The following is a 24,712-nucleotide window of genomic DNA, read 5'->3' on the forward strand; positions in this document are numbered from 1 at the left end:
TCTTGCATTCTCCAGAGTGGTAGCCTGAACTCAACCAGGGCCCCTTTGGGCCATGGCTGGAGCTAGAGTGGCTGGGATATGGGAAACAGTGTTCTGAGGCTGTGCAGGGCTATGGGGCCCTGAGCCTGGCCTACAAAACCCTTTATCCTCCTGGGTCCCTGGGCCCCTGGGCCTGTGATGGGAGGGGCTGCTGCAAAGGTGTCTGAAATACCTTCAAGGCCTTTTCCCCATTGTCTTGGATATTAGCCCTTGGCTCCCTTATAGTTATATGACTATCTCTAGCAGGTGGTTGCTCAGCAGCCTGTTTGAAAAAGCTTTTTCTTTGTCTGCCACATGGCCAGGCTGCAAATATTTCAAGCTTTTATGCTCTGCCTTCTGTTTAAATATAATTTCTAACTTTAAGTCATTTATTAGTTCTTGCATCTCAGTGTAGGCTGTTATAAGCAGCCACATCACTTCTTGAATGCTTTGCTACTTAGAATTTTTGTTTCTATCAGATACGCTAGGTCATCAGATCCCTAGGGCATGGACACAATGTAGCCAAGTTCTTTACTAAGGCATAGCAAGGCTGACCTTCGCTCCAGTTCCCAAAATATCCTCATTTCCATCTCAGACCTCAGCAGCCTAGAGTTCATTGTCCATATCACTGTCAGCATTTTGGTCAAAACCATTCAACCAGTCTCTAAGAAGTTCCAGACTTTCCCTCATCTTCCTATTTTCTGAGCCCTCCACACTTTTCCAACCTCTGTCCATTACCCAGTTGCAGAGTCACTTTCAAATTTTCAGGTATCTTTATAGCAATGCCCCACTCCTGATACCAATTTTCTGTGTTAGGCATTCTGGCACTGCTATAAGGAAATACCTGACACTGGGTAATTTATAAAGAAAAGAGGTTTAATTGGCTCACAGTTTTGCAGCCTTTACAGGAAGCATGGTAGCATCTGCTTCTGTGAAGATTCTCAGGAAGCTTCTAATTATGGTGGAAAGTGAAGCTGGAGCAAGCATCTTACATGGCAGAAGCAAGAGAAGTGGGGGGAGGGAAGGAGAAAGGGAGAAGGGAAGGTACCACAGACTTTTAAACAACAAGATTTCACGAACTCACTGTCGTGAAGACAGCACCAAGCCATGAGGGACCTGCTGCCATGACCCAAACACCTCCCACCGCCAGCCCCCACTTCCTATATTGGGGATTAATATTCAACATGTGATTTGGGAAGGGATAAATATCCAAACTATATCACGGACGTTTTAGATAATATGTTGGAGCAACTCTGGTTTCTGATAACACTTCACAACCCCACTTCACGCTTGTTATTGGTGTTGCATGTTTGTTCACTTATTTGTTTGGTGGCTTTCCTGGACTAACTGTGATGTCTCTTTCCCATATAGCATGAAGTCTCAGCTATCTGATATATATTCTGGATACTAATGCTCTGTTAGATGAATAGTTTGGGTCAGTATTTTTCATCCACTCTGCCAATATCTGCCTTAATTAGTATATTTAAACAATTTACATGTAATTCAGTTATTGATATGTTAGGGTTTAAGTCGCCATGAATGCCATTGCCTCCCACGCTTCTTACCAAGTTCTATAGATTTTGTTGAATAAATGCATCTCAATTTGTTGTGAGTGATTTGATCAATATTCAGAGAATTTGCTAATTTTTACTAGTTTGATAGGTGTCTCCCTGAGGGAGAAGTTTCATCAAGCTTTTCATACTGCCATTCAAGAACCAAGTGAATGTTTCCAGTTTGGGCTGTTGCAAATAAAGTTGCTACAAGCAATTGTGTACAGGATTTTTTGTGGATATAAATTTCATTTTACTGGTATAAATGCCCAGCAGTATGATTGCTGAGTCCTATGGTAATTACGTTTAGTTGTTTTAAAAAATGATTCTTGGTGGTTTGACACTTCTATTAAGTTTTTATAGCTGCTGTAACAGATTACCACAGCCTCAGTGGCCAAAAACAACAAAAATTTGTTTCCTCACAGTTCTGGAGGTCATAAGTCTAAAACAAGGTGTTGGCAGGCATGTGTTCCTTCTGGGAGTTTTAGGGGAGAATCCATTTCTTTGCCTTTTGTATTTGCTAGAGACCATCAGCATTCCTAGTCTCCAATAATGGCTATGCAAATCCTACACATTCTGCCTTACTATGATACTCTTCTATAATCAAATCTCTCTCTTTTTTATTTTCATGTTTTTTAAAAGTTTTGTAGGTACATAGTACATGCATATATTTATGGGACACATGAGATATTTTGATGTAGGCATGCAGTGTGAAATAAGTACATTATGGAGAATGGGGTATCCATTCCCTCAAGCATTTATCCTTTGAGTTACAAGCAGTCCAGTTGCACTCCTTAAGTTCTTTTAAAATGAACAATTAAGTTATTATTGACTCTAGTCGCACTATTGTGCTACCAAATAGTAGGTCTGATTGATTTTTTTTTTTTTTTTGTAATAACTAACCATTCCCACATCTCCCCTTACCCCTATCACTATCCTTCCCAGCCTCTGGTAATCATCCTTCTACTCCCTATGTCCATGAATTCAATGGTTTTGATTTTTAGATCTCACAAGTAAGTGAGAACATACGATCTTTGTCTTTCTGTGCCTGACTTATTTAACTTAACATAATGACCTCCAGTTTCATCCTTGTTGAAAATACTGGATCTCGTACTTTTTTGTGGCTGAATAGTACTTAATCGTGTATAGGTACCACATTTTCTTTATTCATTGATCTGTTGGTGGACACTTAGGTTGTTTCCAAATCTTAGCTATTGTGAACATTGCTGCAACAAACAGAGTGCAGATATCTGTTGGCTATACTGATTTCCTTTCTTTTGGGTATATATCCAGCAGTGGGATTGCTGGATTATATGGTAGCTCAATTTTTAGTTTTTTTGAGGAACCTCCAAAGTGTTCTCCATAGTAATTGTACTAACTTACATTCCCAGAAACAATATACAAGGGTTCCCTTTTCTCCACATCCTTGCCAGCATTTATTACTGCCTGTCTTTTGGATATAAGCCATTTTAACTGGACTCACATGAGAATTTCCCTGCCCTATCATATAAAAGCTGTATAACTTTGGGCAGATCACATAAATGATCTAAGTGTGTTTTCTTATCTGAGTAATTAAAATAAGAATTGTACTTGTTTCCCAGGGTTTTTATACTGGAAAATACTAAATTGGTAATAGGTAATGTGCACAACACTATGCTAGGGCTATTTCAAATGTTCAATAATTGCTAGCTTCTGCTGTTATTTTGTTTTAGAAGAATTCTTTTTTTCCCAGTACCTAGTGTAGTGCAATATTTCTTCTGATCTTCAGATCTCAGTTTAATTCTCACTTTCTTCATGCCAGTGGACTAATAACCTGTTTCTCGTCACAGTGAACATCAAAAGTCTCAAGCAATTATAATGGAAATTTGTTGTGTAGTATTATCAAACAGAATCTATAAGGAACTCAAATCACCAAGAAAAACAAATAATCCCATCAAAAAGTGGGCAAAGAACATAAATAGACATTTCTCAAAAGATGTACAGTCATCAAACATATTACAAAATTCTCAACATCACTAATCATCAGGGAAATACAAATTAAATCCACAATGAGCTACCACTTCTTCAAGAATGGCCATAATTAAAAAGCCAAAAAGCAGTAGCTGTTCATGTGGATGTGGTGAAAAGGGAACACTTTTACACTGCTGGAGTGTAAATTAATACAACCACTATGGAAAACAGTATGGGGATTCCTTAAATAACTAAAAGTATATCTACCACTTGATCCAGCAGTCCCACTACTGGGTGTCTACCCAAAGGAGAAGAAGTCATGATATGAAAAAGACATGCACATGCATGTTTATAGCAGCACAACTCACAATTGCAAAAACATGGAACCAACCTAAATGCCCATCAACCAATGAGTAGATCAAGAAAATGTGGTATATATACAGCATGGAATACTACTCAGCCATTAAAAGGAATGAAATAATGTCTTTTGTGGCATCTTGGATGGAGCTGGCAGTCATTATTCTAAGTGAAGTAACACAGGAGTGGAAAACCAAAAACCATATGTTCTCACTTATAAGTAGGAGCTAAGCTATGAGTATACAAAGGCATACAGAGTGATATAATGGACTTTAGAGGGTCAGAATGGGTATACTGGGAGGTGGGTCAGGGATTAAAAAAAAACACTACACCTTAGGTATAATGTTCACTGCTCAGGTGACAGGTGCACTAAAATTTCTACAACATAATTCATCCATGTGACCAAAAACCACTTGTACCCCAAAAGCTATTGAATTAAAAATAAATAAGTAGATAAATAAATACAATGTAATGTTGTGTATACACCACGGAATACTACTCATCCACAAATAACAGTGAAAGAATGTCTTTTGTAGCAACTTGGATGGGACTGGCAGCCATTCTTCTAAATGAAGTAACTCAGGAATGGAAAGCCAAATACACTCTGTTCTCACTTATAAGTGGGAGTTAAGCTATAGGTATGCAAAGACATACAGAGTAGTGTAATGGAATTTGGAGACTCAGAAGGGGCAGAGTGGAAGGAGGACTCAAGATGAAAAAGTACATATTAGGTTAAAATGTATACTGTTTGGGTTATGGGTGCACTAAAATCTCATAGTTTACCTCTATACAATTCACCCATGTACACAAAAACCACTTGTACTCCAAAAACTATTGAAATAGTAGATACATAGAAATTAAAAATAATAAAATAATTTTTCAGAGTTCACCAGAATTGTATTTGATTCTTAGAGCACTCCTGAGGGAATTTTGTATCTGCATATCAGGATAAAATGTACTTGTGATAAATTTCATTTGTGTTGGAGCCAGATTGATTGGGTCCTCAAATGCCTCAGAGTGTTGGCCTGCAAGCATATGCAAAAATTTCAGAGTAAGTACATGTTGAGCTAAGATAGTTAATAACTTTCATTAGATTTTCAAAAAGTTAAGATTGCTGAATCAGTCTTACAATTTCAGTTTCGCTTTAGGGCCTTTAGTTGTTTGCCTCCACAAATGCTTGGTATATAGGCATCTCATAAATGTTATTACGTAAAATGACTTAGTAGATTCTCTGTGTGTACTGCCCTATTTAAACCTGCGTATCATTTTATTATTTAGTTTTAAGGTCCTTAGTCGTGCAAAGTCTTTTGGATACGAGAGGTCTAAGACTACTCACAGGAGTCTATATTTAATAGAAAAATAGGCTGCATATATTTCAAAAAGATAAATAATAATATAATGTTATATTTATTAAACACCAAATTAGTGCCTCACAAAAATATGAACTGTATGAATTCAGAGAGATGTCTTTGAGTGAACTAGTGGGAATTGAGCCAGTCCTTCAGTGAAGGGCAGGGTTTTGGTAAGTGTATTCATTCAATAATTATTTTTTTGAGTACCTGCTGTGTGCCAAGTACTGTTAGGTACAGGAGAGGAGAGGGCATTCTAGTACAACACATGCAGTGTGTGAAGGCACTGAGGGAGGAATGTGCTTGACATGTTTGGGGCCTAGGAAGATTAATTTGGCTAGGGCCAGAGGAAGGCGGTAAAAGTTGTTTGTAGAGCTGAGAGAACAAACAGTATTTTAGAAAGATCAGTTCAGCATTTCTGTATAGCTTATTTAATCCTGTTTTGAAATTTTGTAACGTCTGAATTCTAAACTGACAACAACTTTAAAATCATCTTTTATTGGAGTGCTACAATCTTTTCAAGTGAATAGAATGCTCTCAATATTCCTCTCCCACATTTCCACCAGGGAGATACAGCCTAATTTTTTTCCCCAGATATAGCATATGTGTATATATGTGTGTGTCAAAGGAGGCTGTTAGGTGTTTTTCAAAATCTGATTACTGAGTTTGACAATATTCGGTATTTATCAATGTACTGATTAAAATGTCTAAAAAAATACTCATAAAATACTTTAGCCTGATTAACAAACTGGCTAAAGTGGAATTTTGCTGATCTGTTGTGCCATTTCTGGAGGATTTTTAAGATGTTTAGTTGTGGCTGGGCGCGGTGGCTCATGCCTGTAATCCCAGCACTTTGGGAGGCCAAGGCGGGCCGATCAACTGAGGTCGGGAGTTCAAGACTAGCCTGACCAACGTGGAGAAACCCCGTCTCTACTAAAAATACAAAATTAGCCGGGCGTGGTGGCACATGCCTGTAATCCCAGCTACTTGGGAGGCTGAGGCAGGAGAATCACTTGAACCTGGGTGGCGGAGGTTGCAGTGAGCCGAGATCGCGCCATTGCACTCCAGCCTGGGCAAGAAGAGTGGAATTCCTTCTCAAAAAAAAAAAAAAGTTTTAAAAAAGATGTTTAATTGTGTAAATATACTCCCTGTGTATGTTTTTATTTTTAATTTTCTAATTAGATTTTTATTTATCTAAGATAAAATTTTGATACTTTCAAATATTACCCAGTAATAATTGCACCACAATTATTGAATGATTAATATGTTCAGAAATTTCAGAATAATTCTTTCATACATCATAATTAAAGTAACTTAATTCTTGAAATGCTTTACCATTAATATTGTATAATTTCATAATACAACCACACTGATCTAGACACTTATTTGTTGTAGGAAACTTAAGATTGGTCTTTTAAGTGCTAGAGCTCTAATTTTGATGAACGTTATATCTTGAATGTACTACGTAACTCCCACCTATGTTAAACCCAACAGTTGAACCCTTTCTTCGTAATTCAATATCTTTAGTTTTTAACTTTGCCAATTGTAATATGTTGTATTTGTTATCTAAGTGAAGGTATAGATAGTGGACCTGAATGGGTATTGAGCCCGGAAATAGTCTTAGAAAGTGCTATATTGAAAAAGTGGCTGGTGTCATTTGCTTTTTCTTCCATAATTGTGAATTGAAATATATACAACTTCTTGGCTTTGTGGGCAGGGTGACATGCTCAGTGAATCAAAGGCAGCCTTTTTCCAAGTGTTTTTCTGTTCTCCAAAGGCCACTGCTGGTATTTGTGTTCTTTACTTGTATCCAAATACTTTCTGGTGCATAGTAGGCGTTCAGCAAATGTTAATTACCCCTTTTCCATTGCTATTATATTAGACCACAGGTGTTATTTTGTCAGCACATTCATCTTCAGAGTATTTGACTTTTAGAGCTGTGTTACAGGTCACTCCTTTCTCTTAGTATTCTTAATATTTAGTTTTCAAGAAAACACCAGATGCTATGCATCATTTTAAATGGCACTTTGATGTGGGCAACAGAGAAAAATGGAAGAACCTGGATTCTCAGTAAGCTAGTGAATTAACCAATCCTTATGTCTGCCTGCTCCTAGACTTTGTTATATGGAGAATAAGTTTTTTTCATTGTTGAGGCCAGTTTAACTTGGAGATTCCAGAATTTTAGCCAAAAGCATCTTAAATAAGACCCACTATATTGGATTATTGTGAAGATTAAAAAGACTAGATCTGTATAAAGCACCTGGCACATAGTATGCACTCCTTAAATACAGAACAAACACACTGTCATCAGAGATCTCTTTTCTTTTCAGGGACATTATAATGAGGTGTGGCACAGGTACCATAACACTACCAGATTGTAGAGCTTTTCCATCATGCATTTGTAGCTTTGTTGCTGGTTCTTTTCCTTTGCCAGCCATACTGTGCCTCTGGTACTTTTATTCTCTTTTTATTATTTCTTAACTCTTCTATTCCTTGTTACTTCTCCCATTTTGTGACTTTTGGTATGTATAATCTTAACTTTTATAATCAGAAGTGGCCAACTGGAGTAACCTTACCTCTAACACTCAGCTCTTGGTTTTTCTCCCTTTGTGTTGGTCGCTGGATGTTCCAGGACAGGTTTTTGGCCACAAGAGATTTTGAAAATGTCTTGTTTCTTTTCCCCCTTTGCTGGTTGAGGAACTCCTCTAGAAGCTGAAAAGTTCTAGATAGCTGAGTCACACAATGTATATTTTCTAAATTAAAAAAAAATACCATTAGTCAAGATAGGTGTTATTGGGGAAAAGTATATTTTCTTGCAGAATGACTTTTTTTCTCCTCTTTTATTTTAGAATCAGGTTGTATTTGATCATGTTTCCCCATAATGTTGTTAGACTAGAAGTAATAAAACCGATTATTGAAATGTTTTATAAATATTATTTTACAAAAATGCTACATGATAGAGAATAATTATAGAAATCAGCCTTATGTTTTTAGTAAAAGTAATAGGCTTCATAATTAAATTCTAGTTGGCACCTTTTTGGTTTTTTTTTTTAATAATTTCAACTTTTATTATAGGTTTAGGGGTACATGTGCAGGTTTGTTACAAGAGTATATTGAATGATGCTGATGTATGGGGTTTGATCCCATCACCCAGGTAGTGAGCATATTACCCAATAGTTTTTCGATTCTTTTCTCCCTCCCTCCCCCATCTACTAGTCCTCGGTGTCTGTTGTTCCCATCTATATGTCTGTGTGTACCAAATGTTTAGTTTCCACTTATAAGTGAGAACATGCAGTATTTGATTTTCTGTTCCTGCATTAATTCAGTTAGGATAATGAATTCCAGCGGCATCCATGTTGCTGTAAAGGACATGCTTTCTTCTTTTTTATGGATGCATAGTATTCCATGGTGTATATGTATCTCATTTTCTATATTCAGTACACCACTGATGGGCACCTAGGTTTATTCCATGTATTTGGTATTGTGAATAGTGCTGTGTTGAACACATGAGTGCATGTATATATGGTAAAATAATTTATATTCCTTTGGATATATACCCAGTAGTGGGATTGCTGAGTCAAATGATAGTTCTGTTTTAATTTCTCTGAGAAATATCCAAACTGCTTTCCACAGTGGCTGAACTAATCTGTATTCCCACCATCAGTGTATAATGTTCCCTTTTCTCAGCAGCCTCACCAGCATCTGCTGTTTTTTGATTTTTTATAATAGCCATTCTGACTGGTGTGAGATGGTATCTCACTGTGGTTTTGATTTGCATTTCTCTGATAATTAGTGATGTTGAGCTTATTTTCATGTATTTGTTGGCCACTTGTATGTTATCTTTTGTCAAGTGTCTGTTCAGATCTTTTCCCCATTTTTTAATGGGGTAAATTGTTTTCTGCTTGTTCGATTGTCTAAGTTTTGTGTAGATTCTGGATATGAGACCTTTTTAGATGCATAGTTTGTGAATATTTCCTCATATTCAGTAAGTTATCTGTTTAATAGTTTCTTTTGCTGTGCACATGTTCTTTAGTTTAATTAGGTTCCATTTGTCAATTTTTGCTTTTGTTGGAATTGCTTTTGGTGTCTTTGCTGGGAAACCTTTGCCAGGGCTGATGTCCAGAATGGTATTTTCTAGCTTATCTTCAGGGTTTTTATTTTTTTAGGCTTTACATTTAAGTCTTTAATCCATCTTGAGTTGATTTTCGTGTATGATGAAAGGCAGAAGTTTAGTTTTAATCTTCTGCATAGGGCCCACCAGTTATCCCAGCACCACTTGTTGAATAGGGAATTCTTTACCCATTACTTGTTTTTGTTGAGTTTGTCAGAGATCAGATGGTTACAGTTGTGTGGCTTTATTTCTGGGTTCTCCAACGTCTGACCTGGGTTCTCTAACCTCTAACCTGTTACATTGGTCTATGTGTCTGTTTTTGTACCAGTACCATGCTGTGTTGGTTACTATAGCCTTGTACTATAGTTTGAAGTCAGGAAGTTTGATGACACCAGCTTTGTTCTTTTTACTTAGAATAGTTTTGGCTATTTGGGCTTGTTTTTGATTCCATATTAATTTTAGAATAGTTGTTTCTACTTCTGTGACAAATGTCGTTGGTAGTTTGATAGGAATAACTTGAATCTGTAAATTGCTTTGGGCAGTGTGACCATTTAAAAAATATTGATTCTTCCTATCCATGAGCATGGAATGTTTTCCCATTTGTTTGTGTCATCTCTGATTTCTTTCAGCAGTGTTTTATAGTTCTGATTGTAGAGATCTTTCACCTCTGTGGTTAGCTGTATTCCCAGGTATTTTATTCTATTCATGGCTAATGTGAATGGGATTGTATTCTTAAGTTGGCTCTCAACTTGGATGTTGATAATTTATAGAAATGCTCCTGATTTTTCAAATATTTATTTTGTATCCTAAAACTTCGCTGGAGTTGTTTATTAGAACCACAACCTATTGGACAGAGACTATGGGGTTTTCTAGGTATAAGATCATATCTTCTTTGAAGAGACTTTGTCTTTTCATATTTGGATCAATTTTATATATTTCTTTTGCCTGACTCCTGGCTAGGACTTCCAGTACTATATTGACTAGGCATGAAAAGAGTGCACATCCTTGTCTTATTATAGTTGTCAAAGGGAATGCTTCCAGATTTTGCCCATTCAGTTAGATGTTGGCTGTGAGTTTGTCATAGATGGCTATTATTATTTTGAGGTATGTTCCTTTGATGCCTAATTTGTTGAGGGTTTTTAAAATGAAGGGTCGTTGAATTTTATTTTATTTTTAAAATTTTATTTCAATAGTTTTGGGGGAGCAAGTGGTTTTTGGTTACATGGATAAGTTCTTTAGTAGTGATTTCTGAGATTTGGTGTACACGTCACCTGAGCAGTGTACACTGTACCCAGTATGTAGTCTTTTTTCCCTCGCATCCCTCTCATCCTTCCCCTGGAGTCCCCAAAGCCCATTATATTATTATTATGTCTTGCATCCTCATGTATTAGCTCTCCTCAAGCTTAGCTCTCATGTATAAGTGAAAACATACAATCTTTGGTTTTCCATTCCTTAGTTACATCACTTAGAGTAATGGCCTCCAACTCCATCCAAGTTGCTGCAGAGGCCATTATTTCATTCTGTTTTATGGCTGAGTAGTATTCTATGGTGTATATATCACACATTTTCTTTATCCACTCCTTGGATGATGGTTATTTTGGTTGGATCCATATTTTTGCAATTGCAAAAGATGCTGCTATAAACGTGTGTGTATGTGTCTTTTTCAAATCTGGAGGCATCACATTACCTGATGATATGGGTTGGCTGTGTTCCCACCCAAATCTCATCTTGAATTGTAGCTCCCATAATTTGCTCATGTTGTGGGAGATAATTGAGTCATTGGGGCGGTTTCCCCCATACTGTTCTCTTGGTAGTGAATAAGTCTCATGAGATCTGATGGTTTTATAAGGGGAAACCCCTTTTGCTTCGCTGTCATTCTTCTCTTGTCTGCTGCCATATGAGACGTGCCTTTCACCTTCTGCCATGATTTTGAGGCCTCCCTAGCCATGTGGAACTGTGAGTCCATTAAACCTCTTTCTTTGGTAAATTGCCCAGTCTCGGATATGTCTTTATCAGCAGTGTGAAAACAGACTAGTACACCTGACTTCAAACTGTACTATAAGGCTATAGTTACCAAAGCAGCATGGTACTGGTGTAAAACTAGGCACATAGACCAATGGAACAGAATAGAGAACCCAGAAATAAAGCCAAATACAGCCAACTGATCTTCGACAAAGCATACAAAAACATAAAGTAGGGAAAGGATACCCTATTGAACAAGTGGTGCTGGGATAACTGGTAAGCCGCACATAGAAGAATGAAAATGGATCCCTATCTGTCACCATATACAAACGTCAACTCAAGATTGATCAAAGCCTTAAATATAAGGCTTGAAACTATAAAAATTCTAGAAGACAACATTGTAAAAACTCTTGTAGACATCAGTCTAGGCAAAGAATTCATGACTAAGACCCCCAAAACAAATACAACAAAAACAAAAATAAACAAATGGCACCTAATTAAACTAAAAAGCTTCTGCACAGCAAAAGAAATCATCAGCAGAGAAAACAGACAACCTACAGAGTGGGAGAAAATATTCGCAAACTATGCATTTGACAAAGGTTGTTGAATTTTACTGAAATCCTTTTTTGCATCTATTAAGAGGATCATAGGGTCTTGTTTTTAGTTCTGTTTATGTGATTAATTACATTTCTTAATTTGCATCTATTAAACCACCCTTGCATCCCAGGTTTAAAGCCTTCTTGGTCATGGTGTTTTCCTAGATTTGGCTTTCTAGTATTTCCTAGATGTTTTCCTAGATTTGGCTTTCTAGTATTTTGTTTAGAATTTTTACATCTATGTTTATCAGAGTATTGGCCAGAAGTTTTCCTCTTTTGTTGTGTTTCTGTGGGGTTTTGGTATTACAATGATGCTAGCCTCATAGAATGAGTTAGGGAGGAGTCCCTCCTCCTCAATGTTTGGAATACTTTTAGTAGGATTGGTACCAGCTCTTCTTTATACATCTGGTAGAACTAAGCTGTGAATCTATCTGGTACAAGTGTTTTTTTTTTTTTTTCTGGTTGGTAGGCTTTTTATTACTGATTAAATTTCTGAACTCATTATTTCTCTGTTCCAAGTTTTAATTTCTTCATGGTTCAATCTTGGGTGGTATATATTTCTAGGAATTTATTTGTTTCTTCCAGGTTTTCTAGCTTGTGTTCATAGAGGATTTCATAATAGTTTCTGGGGGTTGTTTGTATTTCCATGTAGTTGGTGGTAATGTTCCATTTGTCATTTCTGATTGTGTTTATTTGGATCTTCTTTTTTTCATTATTAGTCTAGCTAGTTGTCTCTCAGTCTTATTTATTTCTTCAAAAACCAACTTTTTTTTAATCTTTTGTGTCGTTTTTCACATCTCTATTATATTGAGTTGCTCTATGATTTTGGTTATTATTTTTCTTCTGCTACATTTTTGGTTGGTTGGTTCTTGTTTTTCAAGTTCCTCTAGGTGTGATGTTAGGTGATGTTAATTTGAGATCTGTCAAGCTTTTTGATGTGGATTTTCAGCGCTATAAACTTTCCTCTTAATAGTGCTTTAGCTGTGTCCCAGGGGTTCTGGTATGTTGTATCTTTGTTTTCATTAGTTTCAAATAATTTTTTGGTTTCTGCCCTAATTTCATTGTGTACCCAAAAGTAATTCAGGAGCATATTGTTTAATTTCCATGTAATTGTATGGTTTTGAGAGATTTTGGTATTGACTTCTTTTTTTTTAAATTGCACTGTGGCCTGAGAATGTGATTGGCATGATTTCAGTTTTTTTTGTGTGTGTATTTTTTGAGAACTGCTTTAGGGCTGATTGTGTGGTCAATTTTAGAGTATGTGCCATGTGCAGATGAGATTAATGTATATTCTGTTTTTGTTGGGTGGAGTGTTATGTAGATGTCTGTTAGATCCATATGGTCATGTGTCAAGTTCAGGTCCTGGTATCTTTGTTAGTTTTCTGTCTTGATATTTCTAGTACTGCCAGTGGGGTGTTGAAGTTTCCCACTGTTATTGTCTATTTACGTAAGTCTCCTTGTAGGTATCTAAGAACTAGAATTTACTTTATGAATCTGGGCACTCCAGTATTGGGTGCATATATATTTAGGATTGTTAAGTCTTCTTGAATTGAACTCCTTATTATATAATGTCCTTCTTTGTCCTTTTTTGATCGTTGGTTTAAAGTCTTTTTTGTGTGAAATTAGATTAGCACCCCCTGCCCTTTTTCATATTGTGTTTCCTTGGTGAATTTTTCTCCATCCATTTAATTTGAGCCTATGGATGTCACTGCATGTAAGATGGGTCTCTTGAAGGCAGCATACAATTGGTTTTTACTTCTTTATCTAACTTGCCACTGCATGCCTTTCAAATGGGGCATTTAGCCTGTTTACATTCAAGTTTAACATTGATATGTGCAGATTTGGTCCTGTCATCATGTTGTTAGCGGGTTAATATGCAGATTTGATTGTGTGGTTGCTTTGTAGTATCAATAGTCTATGTACTTAAGGGGATTTTTGTGGTGCCACTGACAGTCTTTCATTTCCATGTTTAGCCCTCCTTTAAGGACCTCTCGTAAGGCAGATCTGGTGGTAATAAATTTCCTTAGCATTTGTTTGTCTGACAAGAATCTTATTTCTCATTAGCTTATGAAGCATATTTTGGCTGGATATGATATTCTTGCTTGGAATTTGTTTTATTTAAGAATGCTGCATATGGGCCCCAAATCTCTTCTGGCTTATAGCATTTCTGCTGGAAGGCCACTCTTAGCCTGATGGAACTCCCTTTACAGATGACCTTCTTCTTCTCTCTAGCTGCCTTTAATATTTTTTCACATTGACCCTGAAGAATATGATGAGTATGTGTCTTGGGGATGGTCATCTTATATACTGTCTCACATGGCTTCTATTCATTTCTTGAATTTGAATGTTGACCTTTCTAGTGAGGTTGGGGACATTTTCATGGACAATATTCTCAAATATGTTTTCCAAGTTACTGTATCTTTCTCTCTGTGTTTTAGGGATGCCAGTGAGTCATTGGTTTCGTCTCTTTACATAATTCCACATTTCCAGAGGTTTTGTTCCTTTTTTATTCTCTTTGTTTTTGTCTAACTGAGTTGATTGGAAGAACTGATCTTCAAGCTCAGATTCTTCCCTCAGGTTGGTCTTTTCTGCTCTTAGTACTTCTGATTATATTATGAAATTTTTACAGTGCATTTTTTCGGTTCTTTCTATTGGTTTTGGTTCTTAAAATGGCAATTTTATCTTTCAACTCTTGTATTGTTTTATTTAATTCCTTAGATTCTTTGGATTTGGTTCAACTTTCTTCTGAATCTTGATGTTCTTCATTCCTATCTGTATTCTAAACCTTTTGTCTTTCATTTCCACCACTTTAGTCTGGTTGAGTACCATTGCTGTGGAGGTAGTGCCGTTGTTTGGAGGTAAGAATACACTGGCTTTTCCAGTTGCCCGAGTTCTTGCACTCATTCTTTTTCATGTGTGGGCTGATGTTCCTTTAATGTTTGATGTTACTGTCCTTTAGATTTGTTGTTGTTGTTTTGTTTTGCTGCAGTAATTGTAAAAGTGGTGTGTCTCTTGATTACTTCTGGGAGCTCCATCCCAGGGAAATGCAGAGCTGCTGCCAGCCCAAGTGCTCAGGTTGGGGTAGGGTGGCTGTACTGGGGACCCTGGTAGGGAAGCTCTGCTCAGTGAGGAGTAGCACTGGCAGAGACCTGCGTGGAAAATAATCTGGCCACTTTTCTGTAAGGCTGCTGCAGTGTGCTGGAGGCCAGCAATATTTTGGGCTCTTCTCTCCCTCCTCAGCCTGAGTGTAGTAGAGGTGGGGGCTGAGGCATTGGCAAAAATGTCAGTCCTGTCAGTTACCTCTGGGAGGTTTATCCCAGAAGAATTGCAGAGCTGCTATTGGCCTGAATTCTTAGGTGGGGTTGGTGTGGTTGTGTTAGGATCCCAGGCCAGTGGGCTTTGCCTAGACAGGTATAGCAGAGGCAAAGCCTGCAGTCCGTCCATTCCTCAGCACCATGAATATGGTCCCTATCCTGGGGGCATGTGAGAGAGTCTGGCCTGCCTTGTTGGTGGAGCTATGTAGCTGGTGCAAGAGTGCTCAGGAGTTCAAGGCCCTTGGGCATCCTTATGTGCCTGAGTGGCAACTCTGCCCACCCAGAAGACTCCAGGCAACCTGTGTCAGTCTGGAGGCCTTGGGAATAGAGGGTCTATGGGGATCTCCTGTGTCCAGGACTGCAAAGGTTCATGGCATAAGTGTGAGTGTCTGGGGGCTTTTGCTGACTTACCATTTCCCTGTGGTGAGGAGCCCCCCCTTGTCTTCCTGCCAGTCCTGGGTGGGCAGCTGTCCTGTCTTGCACTTCTCTGCTCTCTGTGGGTCATGGTGCTCCCTTGATGAATTCCAGCATGTCCTCCTGGATGATTCAGTGGAAGAGCTTGTGTTCACTGGCTACTGTGTATCTTCTCCTTGAGAGCAGCATATGCTGGCTGCTTCTAATCAGCCATCTTCACACCTCCCAAAACAAAAATTCTTAATAGCAAGAGCTAACCAAATACAAAATCAGTAGAAGAAAAGAAATAATAAAGATCAGAACAGAAATAAATGAAATTGAAATGAAGAAAATAATACAAAAGATCAATGAAACAAAAAGTTGGTTGTTTTAAAAGATGAAATTTACAAACCTTTAGCTAGACTAACAAAACAAAAGAGAGAGAACACCCAAATAAATAAAATCAGAGATGAAAAAGGAGACATTCAACCAATACTGCAGACATTCAAAGGATCATTAGTGGCTGCTGTGATCAACTATATGCCAATAAATTGGAAAATCTAGAAGAAATGGATAAATTCCCAGACACACACAACCTACCAACATTGAACCATGAAGAAATCCAAAATCTGAACAGACAGATAACAATGAGATGGAAGATGTAGTAAAAATCTCCCCAGAAGGAAAAGCCTGGGACTTGATGGCTTCACTGCTGGATTTTACCAAATATTTAAAGAAGAAATACCAGTTCTACTGCAACTATTCTGAAAAACAGAGAAGAGGGGAATACTTCCAAACTCATTCTGCAAGGCTAATATTACCCTGATATTAAAGCACATCAATAAAGAAAACTATAGACCAATATCCCTGATGAATATTGATGCAAAAGTCCTCAACAAAATACCAGCAAATCAAATTCCAAAACACATTCAAAAGATCATTCATCATGACCAAGTAGGATTTATCCTAGCGATGCAAGGATGGTTCAGCATATGCAGATCAGTTAGTGTGGTACATCATATCAACAGAATGAAGGATTAAAATCATATAATCATTTCAACTGATGCTGAAAAAGCATTTGATAAAATTCAACACCAGTTCATGATAAAAAACCTTCAAAAAACTTGCTATCACAGGAAGCTCGCCCTGTATTTTTCCCTGGAGAAATGGTACAGTATTCTGTAAATCAGTATTCACAGCTACTTTATAGAATATAACGGCTGGAAATAACAAGAATCAGCTATATTTTTATTGCAGGCACAGTTGGAGGGGGTGAGTCTTATGGGTAAGTTACCTCATGCTCATATTTTAGCCCTGCTGTTTGTAAATTTCCATGTGAGAGATATCTGTTTTAGGACCTGTTATATTTTGTAGAGAGCCAGTTTTTAATCTCTCATTGATTTTAAATAAGTCGTAATTTTGACTTGACGAGTTATTATTTTGAGTTATAAATAGGTTTAAGTCAAGGTCTTTCCTCTTGTGAAAACTCGATTATCTCTGCTCACTTTTAATGCTGTTTGATTAATGACAGCCTCATGAGGCTGTAAGTTTTTTATAACACCCCAAACTCTAATAACTTTTTGAATATCTTCTTTGGGTTTCTAAATTGGAGGCTGGCAATTTTTTTTTTTTTTTTTTTTTTGTAAATGGCCACATGGCAAATGTTTTAGGCTTTGCAGCATGCATAAGATTTCTTGTCATATATTCTTCTTTGTTTTTACAAATCTTTAAATATGTTTTTTAAAAACATTTTAAACTTAGAGTCCAGGCCAGATTTAGCCCAGAGTTGTAGCTTGCCAATCTTTTTTCAAAAATTTTCAATGTGCTGTACCATTAGCTTTCCCTCTTTAAGATAGTGACATGTACTTCACCAGTATAACTTAGACTTGTAGATACCCTAGTGTGCCAGTCTTCCTGATTTCTTTTGACAAAAATTGCAACCTTTTTTTGTTTGGAGGTAATAAATATGTTGGATAGATTTTATTGTTATCACTGTTCTCACTAGAGCCTGATTAGCATGAAATACATGTGAAAAGAAAAATGAGGAATAAGCAGAGCCACTTAATTTTTTTATTCAGTAAACAGAAGGAATGGGAAACTAAACTTAATTGCCTATGTACCAAGTGTAAGCCATTTTAATATAACTCCTTATTTAATCCTTGTGATAATCAACAGGATGGCATACACATTTTTTCAGATATTTAACCTAATAATAGTTAACCTAATTAAGACATTTTCTAGAATTTTCTGCAATGATGGGCTTGTTTTATATCTGTGCTCTACATTATGGCTGTTGAGCACTTGAAATAGGACTAATGTGACTGAAGTTTTTATTTGTTAATAATTTTAATTTCAATTTAAATAACCACATGTGGCTAGTAGTAACCATACTGGGCAGCATAACTTGAAGAGCTTCAATAATTGATTCAAGTTTAGACAGTAAGTTCCGTGTAACTCCTAAGCTCATATTTATATGTGTGTGTGTGTGTATATATATATGTGTGTGTATATATATGTGTATATATGTGTGTGTGTGTATATATATGTATATATATATATCTACGTATATGTGTATATATATGTATATATATTTATATATATATATATGTATTTTTTTGTTGAGACAGAGTTTTGCTCTTGTTGCCCAGGCTGGAGTGCAGGGGTGCTATTTCGGCTCACTGCAACCTCCACCTCCTGGGTTCAAGTGATTCTCCTGCGTCAGCCTCTCAAGTAGCTGGGATTACAGGCATGCACCACCACACTCAGCTAATTTTGTATTTTCAGTAGAGACAGGGTTTCACCATGTTGGTCAGGCTGGTCTTGAATTCCTGACCTCAGGTGATCCACCCGCCTCGGCCTTCCAAAGTGCTGGGATTACAGGCATGAGCCACCACTCCCGGCCCTAAGCTCATATTTTTTTTCCATTGTGCCATACTGCCTCCTCAATAAAAGTCAAGGAATCTATGAAGACAGTAGGAAAGAATGGGTGGACCTTTGTTACCTTACAGAGTAAAAAATCTGGAGAAAGTACTTAGGCAATTTTCAAGGTATATTAACTTTTAGGCCATGAGCTCAATTAGTAAATCCATAATCTGGAATATTAGATCATAATTATCAGCAATATCTATGAAATTCTTTTATAGTCTACATATTATTATTGCATTATATGAAGTAACATGAGTATACTCTGTGATCATGAGTATGTTGAAAAAAGTCAGATATTAGCATACTTTGAAAGTATTTGTCTTATATCCAGGGAGTAGTCTCTTAAGAAGAAGTAAAGTCTAGTCAGGTATTTCAAAAAAAGCTTTTCAATGTTATAAAATTTTACGTCCTTCCTATAATATAGAGCTTTTATTAACAAAATTTCCCGGGTTCATGGGGACCATACTTGCTGGCATCAGTTTTAATATACATTTAAATTATACCTGACATAGGTATGCTGTGGAAATCTTGTTATTTCATTAATGAATACCAACTGGGTATAAGAAATAAAAAAAGTGATGTCTTTAAGGGATGCATGTGCAGATAAATCATTCTATGATGCTGTTTCCTGTACTAGAAGGAGGCATGGGGGAGGAGAATACAAAAAATGTATCTTCTTAGTGTTGACTCTTAATGTTACCCTGTATTTTTACAGCCCCAAGCTAAGTCAGAGTCCTGCCCAGTTTAAACAGGAAATTACTTAACTGATTGATGCCTGAGTAGCTTCCCTTGCTCTTCTCAGAAAATATTAAAAACAGTGTCAGAAATGAAGTATAGGTACTATCACTGTCATTGGAGAACATTTAGAATCCTTTAGCCAATGATTCTTCCAGGTATTGCACAATTTTATTTGTGTGTAAAACAAGGAGACTGCTTCCCTCATAATGTCCTTTGTCAAATTCAGGAAGCTTCTTTCCCATCTAAAGAATCAGAGTGTTAAAATATTTGTACCTTGGAAAGCTTTACAGTTGGCCTTGTTGAATGGATAATCTTTGGGAATTATTTTGGTACCTGAATAACACTAGAAGACTTTATTCTTAGAGCCAGTACTTTTCCTCATTCTTAATTCAAATCAAGTTATAGCTAAAACAAAGATCACTTTTTGCTTTAGATTTAGCAAGAAACAGGTAAAAGGGAATGCATTGGGAAAATCAGGGGCAAAGGATTTATAATAGAAAGAATTCATTTTTTATGGATAATGTTAATATAAATTGTATTTCAAGATGCAGCCTGCATCACTCAGTACTCCAGACCACTCTTATCCTTTACTTTCTCCAGAGCATTTATCAACTTATAACATATAGTTTATTGTGTTTATTGCCTGCCTCCTCTCTACTAGAATGTCATTTGTATGAGAACAGGAATCTTTGTTTTGTTCACTGATATATTCTAAGCACTAAGACCAGAGTCTGGCACATAGTAGGTGTTCAATTGATGTTTGTGGACTGAATGAATATCAAGACCAATCCCACTCCATTCCTCAGATTTTAGTAATTATTACATTGCTATATTATTACATAATAATATTCCAGATAAATATTATATTGCTATATTTCTTATGAAGTAGTTAACAAACAGGTAAAAATAGTGCTCTGCCATCCAGTATGAGAAGATAATTTTATGAACTATGTCTTAAAAATGTATGAGGTAATTTGGAGTGTTTGAGTATTTAATATATTAAAGTGAAACCAATAGATTTCCTGAGATTCCTCCAGTATTTATTAGGAAATGGAAGATGGGAAGCTTTTGAACTAAAAAGATGTTTTTGATATATCTTTCTTAGATGGGAAAACTGACAACCATGCCTGCAGGTCTGATATATGCATCTGTAAGTGTACATGCAGCCAAACAAGAGGAATCCAAAAAGCAGCTAGTGAAACCAGAGCAGGTAATTTGCCTACAAAGGTTTATGAACTTTGTATAATATCAAGATGACACAAAAGCTATATTTTTTAAAATTATCTTTGCCCATCAAAAATGTCTTAGAAGTCTTTGTTAGGTAGATATTAAAAGTTGAGAGAAATAGTTATGAAGTATCTCAAAAGACAATATGTAACTCAAACATTTAAAATTCTAACTCCAGTGAAAAACAACTAGTGATTTTTCTTAATGAATAATCAATAAGTAGTGGAGGGTGTTAGACGTTCTAGGCAGTCTGATTTTTCTTTCTTGAAAAACTTACACAGGTACATTCAGTGTTAGGAAACTTCAGTTTAACAAATTCATTAAGATCTCAGTTTTGGAAGTGACCTTAGATGTTTTCTAGATCAACCTTCTGTATGGTACTGTAATTCCCTCTATAGTAGGCACATTTAGTGGCCATATATCTTCTACATGAATAAAACTCTAGGTAAAGGAGCCTAAGGAGCCCATTCCATTTTCTAAATCCTCTCATTTAACTTAAGGTCCTTTCTTATATCAGACAGAAATTTGTCTCATAATAACTTCTACCTGTTGGTACTGTATCTCTTGCATTGGTGCCATACAGAAAACTCTCTTTCAAAAAACAAGCCTTTAAATATCAGTTATACTTTGAGTAATTTTGCTTCCAGGATAAACATTTTAAAGTGTTTAGTAGCTTCAACTGTTTCTCATACATCACAGCTTTGAGTTCCTCACTATCATGATCAGCCTCTGCCAAGCATGTTCAGGATAGTTAGTGTTTTCTTCAGGTGTAAGTAGTTTGTTTTTCTTTTTAAAAAACATTTTGGTTTTTGGTGCCATGACTTGGATGTATGAACCACGGTGTTTTGACTGCTACAGGATAGAGTCAGTCTCTGACTTCTCTTCTAGATGTTATATTTCTATTAATGCTACCTAAGATCACATTAGTTTTTATATTTGAGTGCTCAAAATCAACCATGCTCATAAGCAGCCTTTGACCGTGACATAGTAAGCATGTGGTTCTCTAAAATTCATTAAGGCTTTTTACATGGACTACTGGTAAGGTATGCCTCATCCCAGTCTGTACTTAGGCATTTGAACTTTTTGGACTCTGTTGAAGGTATGTTTATACCTGTTTAAATTTTACCTTGTTGATCTGGCTTATCATGCCAGCCTGTTGAGCTGTAATTGTGGTTACTAATTCTATTCATCATTGTGCTTTTTATCTCTTCCCGCTTTAAGTCAACCTTAAGATTTACCCACACACTTAATAATATGTTTTTGAATCAGGCCTGAATTTGAATCCTCATTCCACGACTGACTAGTTAGATGACATTGGGCAGAATTCTTAATGGTGTCATAAGTATTCTGCTGTATGAATGTAGTACCATCAAATAAATGTAAAATTTTCATAAATTTTTGGAAATGTAGACTATTTCCAGCTATTGCTATTGTAATCAGTACTTGTTGAACCACTTTGTATTGAATCTATATATACATCTATAACCATTTCCTTAGAATGAATTTCTATAAGCAGAAGTGTAGGTCAAAAGGCATAAAACATTGATAATATTGCCAAACTAACATGCATAAAGGTAATATTCATAAATTCAACCAAAAATATTTTCTAAGCTCCTCTTATATATTTGTGAGGCACTGTTCTAATTACTAGATAAAGTTTATTTTCATTAATGGTCTAGGGTAGAGTCATTTCCCTACCCGCTAACTGATTCTAAGTATTTTTTTATTTTTTCTTTTTATTAATCTTAGGAAGATGTTGATTTTAAGGCTTCCTTGACACTCCCATATCTGGACAGCTCAAATCTAGGTAGGAAGATAAATCCCTAATGGCTGAATTTAATTTTTGAAATTTTAAAATAAAGTAGTGCTGTTTATTATGGAATACGCAGTATTCCTTGGTATTTATTGTATTCCCCAAGTACATTTTAAATATCATTTAATTGAATTACTTATTAAACAAAGTTGGTTGCCAGCTATGTGCTAGGAACTATACACAAAGTCAGGATCTAGTCCTTGAGGAATGTAGAATTTCTGAAGGGATTAAAATGTGATTTATGCGCAACATTTCTAGCTACTTTTATTGTGTAAAGTGAGCTATAATTCTGTTTAAATCTGTAATAACACTTCTACTAAACCAGAATACTTTATGAATGAAGTGTTCTGGTTATTTGGTTGTTTGAATCTTTTGGTAAACTTGTAGCTAAACAGAAAATCTGTTTTAGTTCAACTCTTCTCACTAAACATCTTTTTAAATATTCTCAATGTATTCCTGCCTTATATGCCATCTAGTGAACATAATTAAATCTCCCTTTAATAGAAAACTCTGTAGGACCATGAGACAATCATTTTTTTTAACCATGAAATCTGTAGTATTCAGATCAGTAAAATGACTGGCAATTGGAATGCATGTATACAGCCAGCACTAGACATCCCTGGACATTTCTTTTTAAAATCCCTCTATGAGATGAATTATACTTATTTTCTTGCCATTTGCTTGTTGTCACTGAGAAATAACAGAAACATACTGATTTGAGAGTTTTAGTTACTTTGGTTCAATTTAATTTTAAATGTGGTTTTATAGCTTACTCAATGTAATCATAATTTCTAAATGAGAACATACAAGTTCTGTCTATACAATAAGTGGCATTTAAGCCCCAAGGTCTCTAAAATTTGTAGTGAGAATGCTTTTCTCAATGGAGACTATAGTAACATGCTACTGGCTAGCTCTTAAAATTCTTAAAGTAGAGCTGAAATCCTATCATCATAAACGTTTCAACTATGCCTATGCCTTAGAAGGAAAATACTTTAAAACACTGGTTCTTAACCATTCTGACCCCTTTGAGAGTCTGATAAAAACTTTGAATGCTCTTCCTAGAAAACTACATATACAAAATTTTGTTTATAATAGGCAACAAACAGATAAAGAACCTGAATCCATGAGGCGCGGTGCCTCATGCTTGTAATCCCAGCACTTTAGGATGCCAAGGCGGGTGGATTGCTTGAGCTCAAGAATTGGAGACCAGTCTGGGCAACAGGGTGAAACCCCATCTCTACAAAAAAAATACAAAAATTAGCCGGGTTTGTTGGGGGTGTGCCTGTAGTCCCAGCTACTCGGGATGCTGAGGTGAGAGGATTGCTTGAGCCCGGGAGGTTGAGGCTACAGTGAGCTGTGTTCATGTACTCTAGACTGGATGACAAAGCAAGACCCTGTCTCAAAAAACAAACAAACAAACAAAAAAACAACTTAATCAGCAGGTTTTGATGGGGACAGAGGAGAGAGAATAAGAACAATGAGTGTAATAAAGTTTGGAATTGGGATGTGTAAATAATAAAGAGGATAGAAACATGATGGACAAACATGTAAGTAAATAACGTTGCCCACTCTGACACCAGTACATCCACATATATCTCTCCTTTCTAGGGGAGAGAGGAAACTTGCCTACTTGCAGTGCACCTGCTTTTTATATATAAAACGCATCTTTAATAAGATATGCATCTCTCACCTTCCTAATTATACATAGTTGCCAATGTGGTGAATTTAATCTAAGCATTAGTCCAGAAAGATAAACACTAACTCTTTAATCCTGGTATGGGTAGTAAAGAGTCATTTAATGGTAAAACAAGACTTTTCTGACTTACTACTGGAAAAGCTTTACCAAACTCACACTGTCTTATGTTTTATATATTTTTTAAATTTAAATAAAAAAACTGACATAAAATTGTATGCATTTACCTTGTACAGCATGATGCTTTGAAGTATATATACATTGTGGAATGACTAAATCTGTCTAATTTACATATGTATTACCTTGAATAGTTATCATTTTTGTGTTGAGGACATTTTATACCCACTCTTAGCATTTTTCAAGAAAACAATATAGTGTTAACTATAGTTTCATGTTTGTTGTTGGTAGAGGAGCAAATCCGAAGTCATTAATCATCTAGTTCCCTTGATGTTGATTTGTAAACTTGATTCTTCCCAGTTCTATCTTCCTCAAACACCAGGCTTCATAGGAGGATTTATACCCTAAACATAAAAGCAAAAAAAAAAAAAAAAATTTTTTTTTTAAAGGAAGTAAGTCCCTACCTGGTTAAGTTTTTCATTGTTCTTTTGTGTATGTTTGTTTTTATTAAATACTAATTAGAATCAAAAGGCTGTTCAAAATATGAAAGGTATGAATAATAATATGATGATGATAATGATGTACAACCGTATACCTAG

General features: G+C 36.2%; 1 protein-coding gene across 3 annotated transcripts in view; it reads left to right on the plus strand.

Annotated features, from left to right (window-relative positions):
* APOOL (apolipoprotein O like) overlaps nt 1–24,712 on the plus strand; it is an 88,967-nt gene that overhangs the window by 22,328 nt on the left and 41,927 nt on the right. For all 3 annotated transcript variants that reach the window (XM_063703016.1, XM_031006082.3, XM_063703017.1), the window contains exon 2: nt 20,369–20,473. In XM_063703016.1, the coding sequence (XP_063559086.1) occupies nt 20,369–20,473 (105 nt within the window). The remainder of the gene's footprint in view (nt 1–20,368; nt 20,474–24,712) is intronic.

This window comes from Gorilla gorilla, chromosome X (genome assembly GCF_029281585.2).
Source record: "Gorilla gorilla gorilla isolate KB3781 chromosome X, NHGRI_mGorGor1-v2.1_pri, whole genome shotgun sequence".
Classification (NCBI taxonomy): domain Eukaryota; kingdom Metazoa; phylum Chordata; class Mammalia; order Primates; family Hominidae; genus Gorilla; species Gorilla gorilla.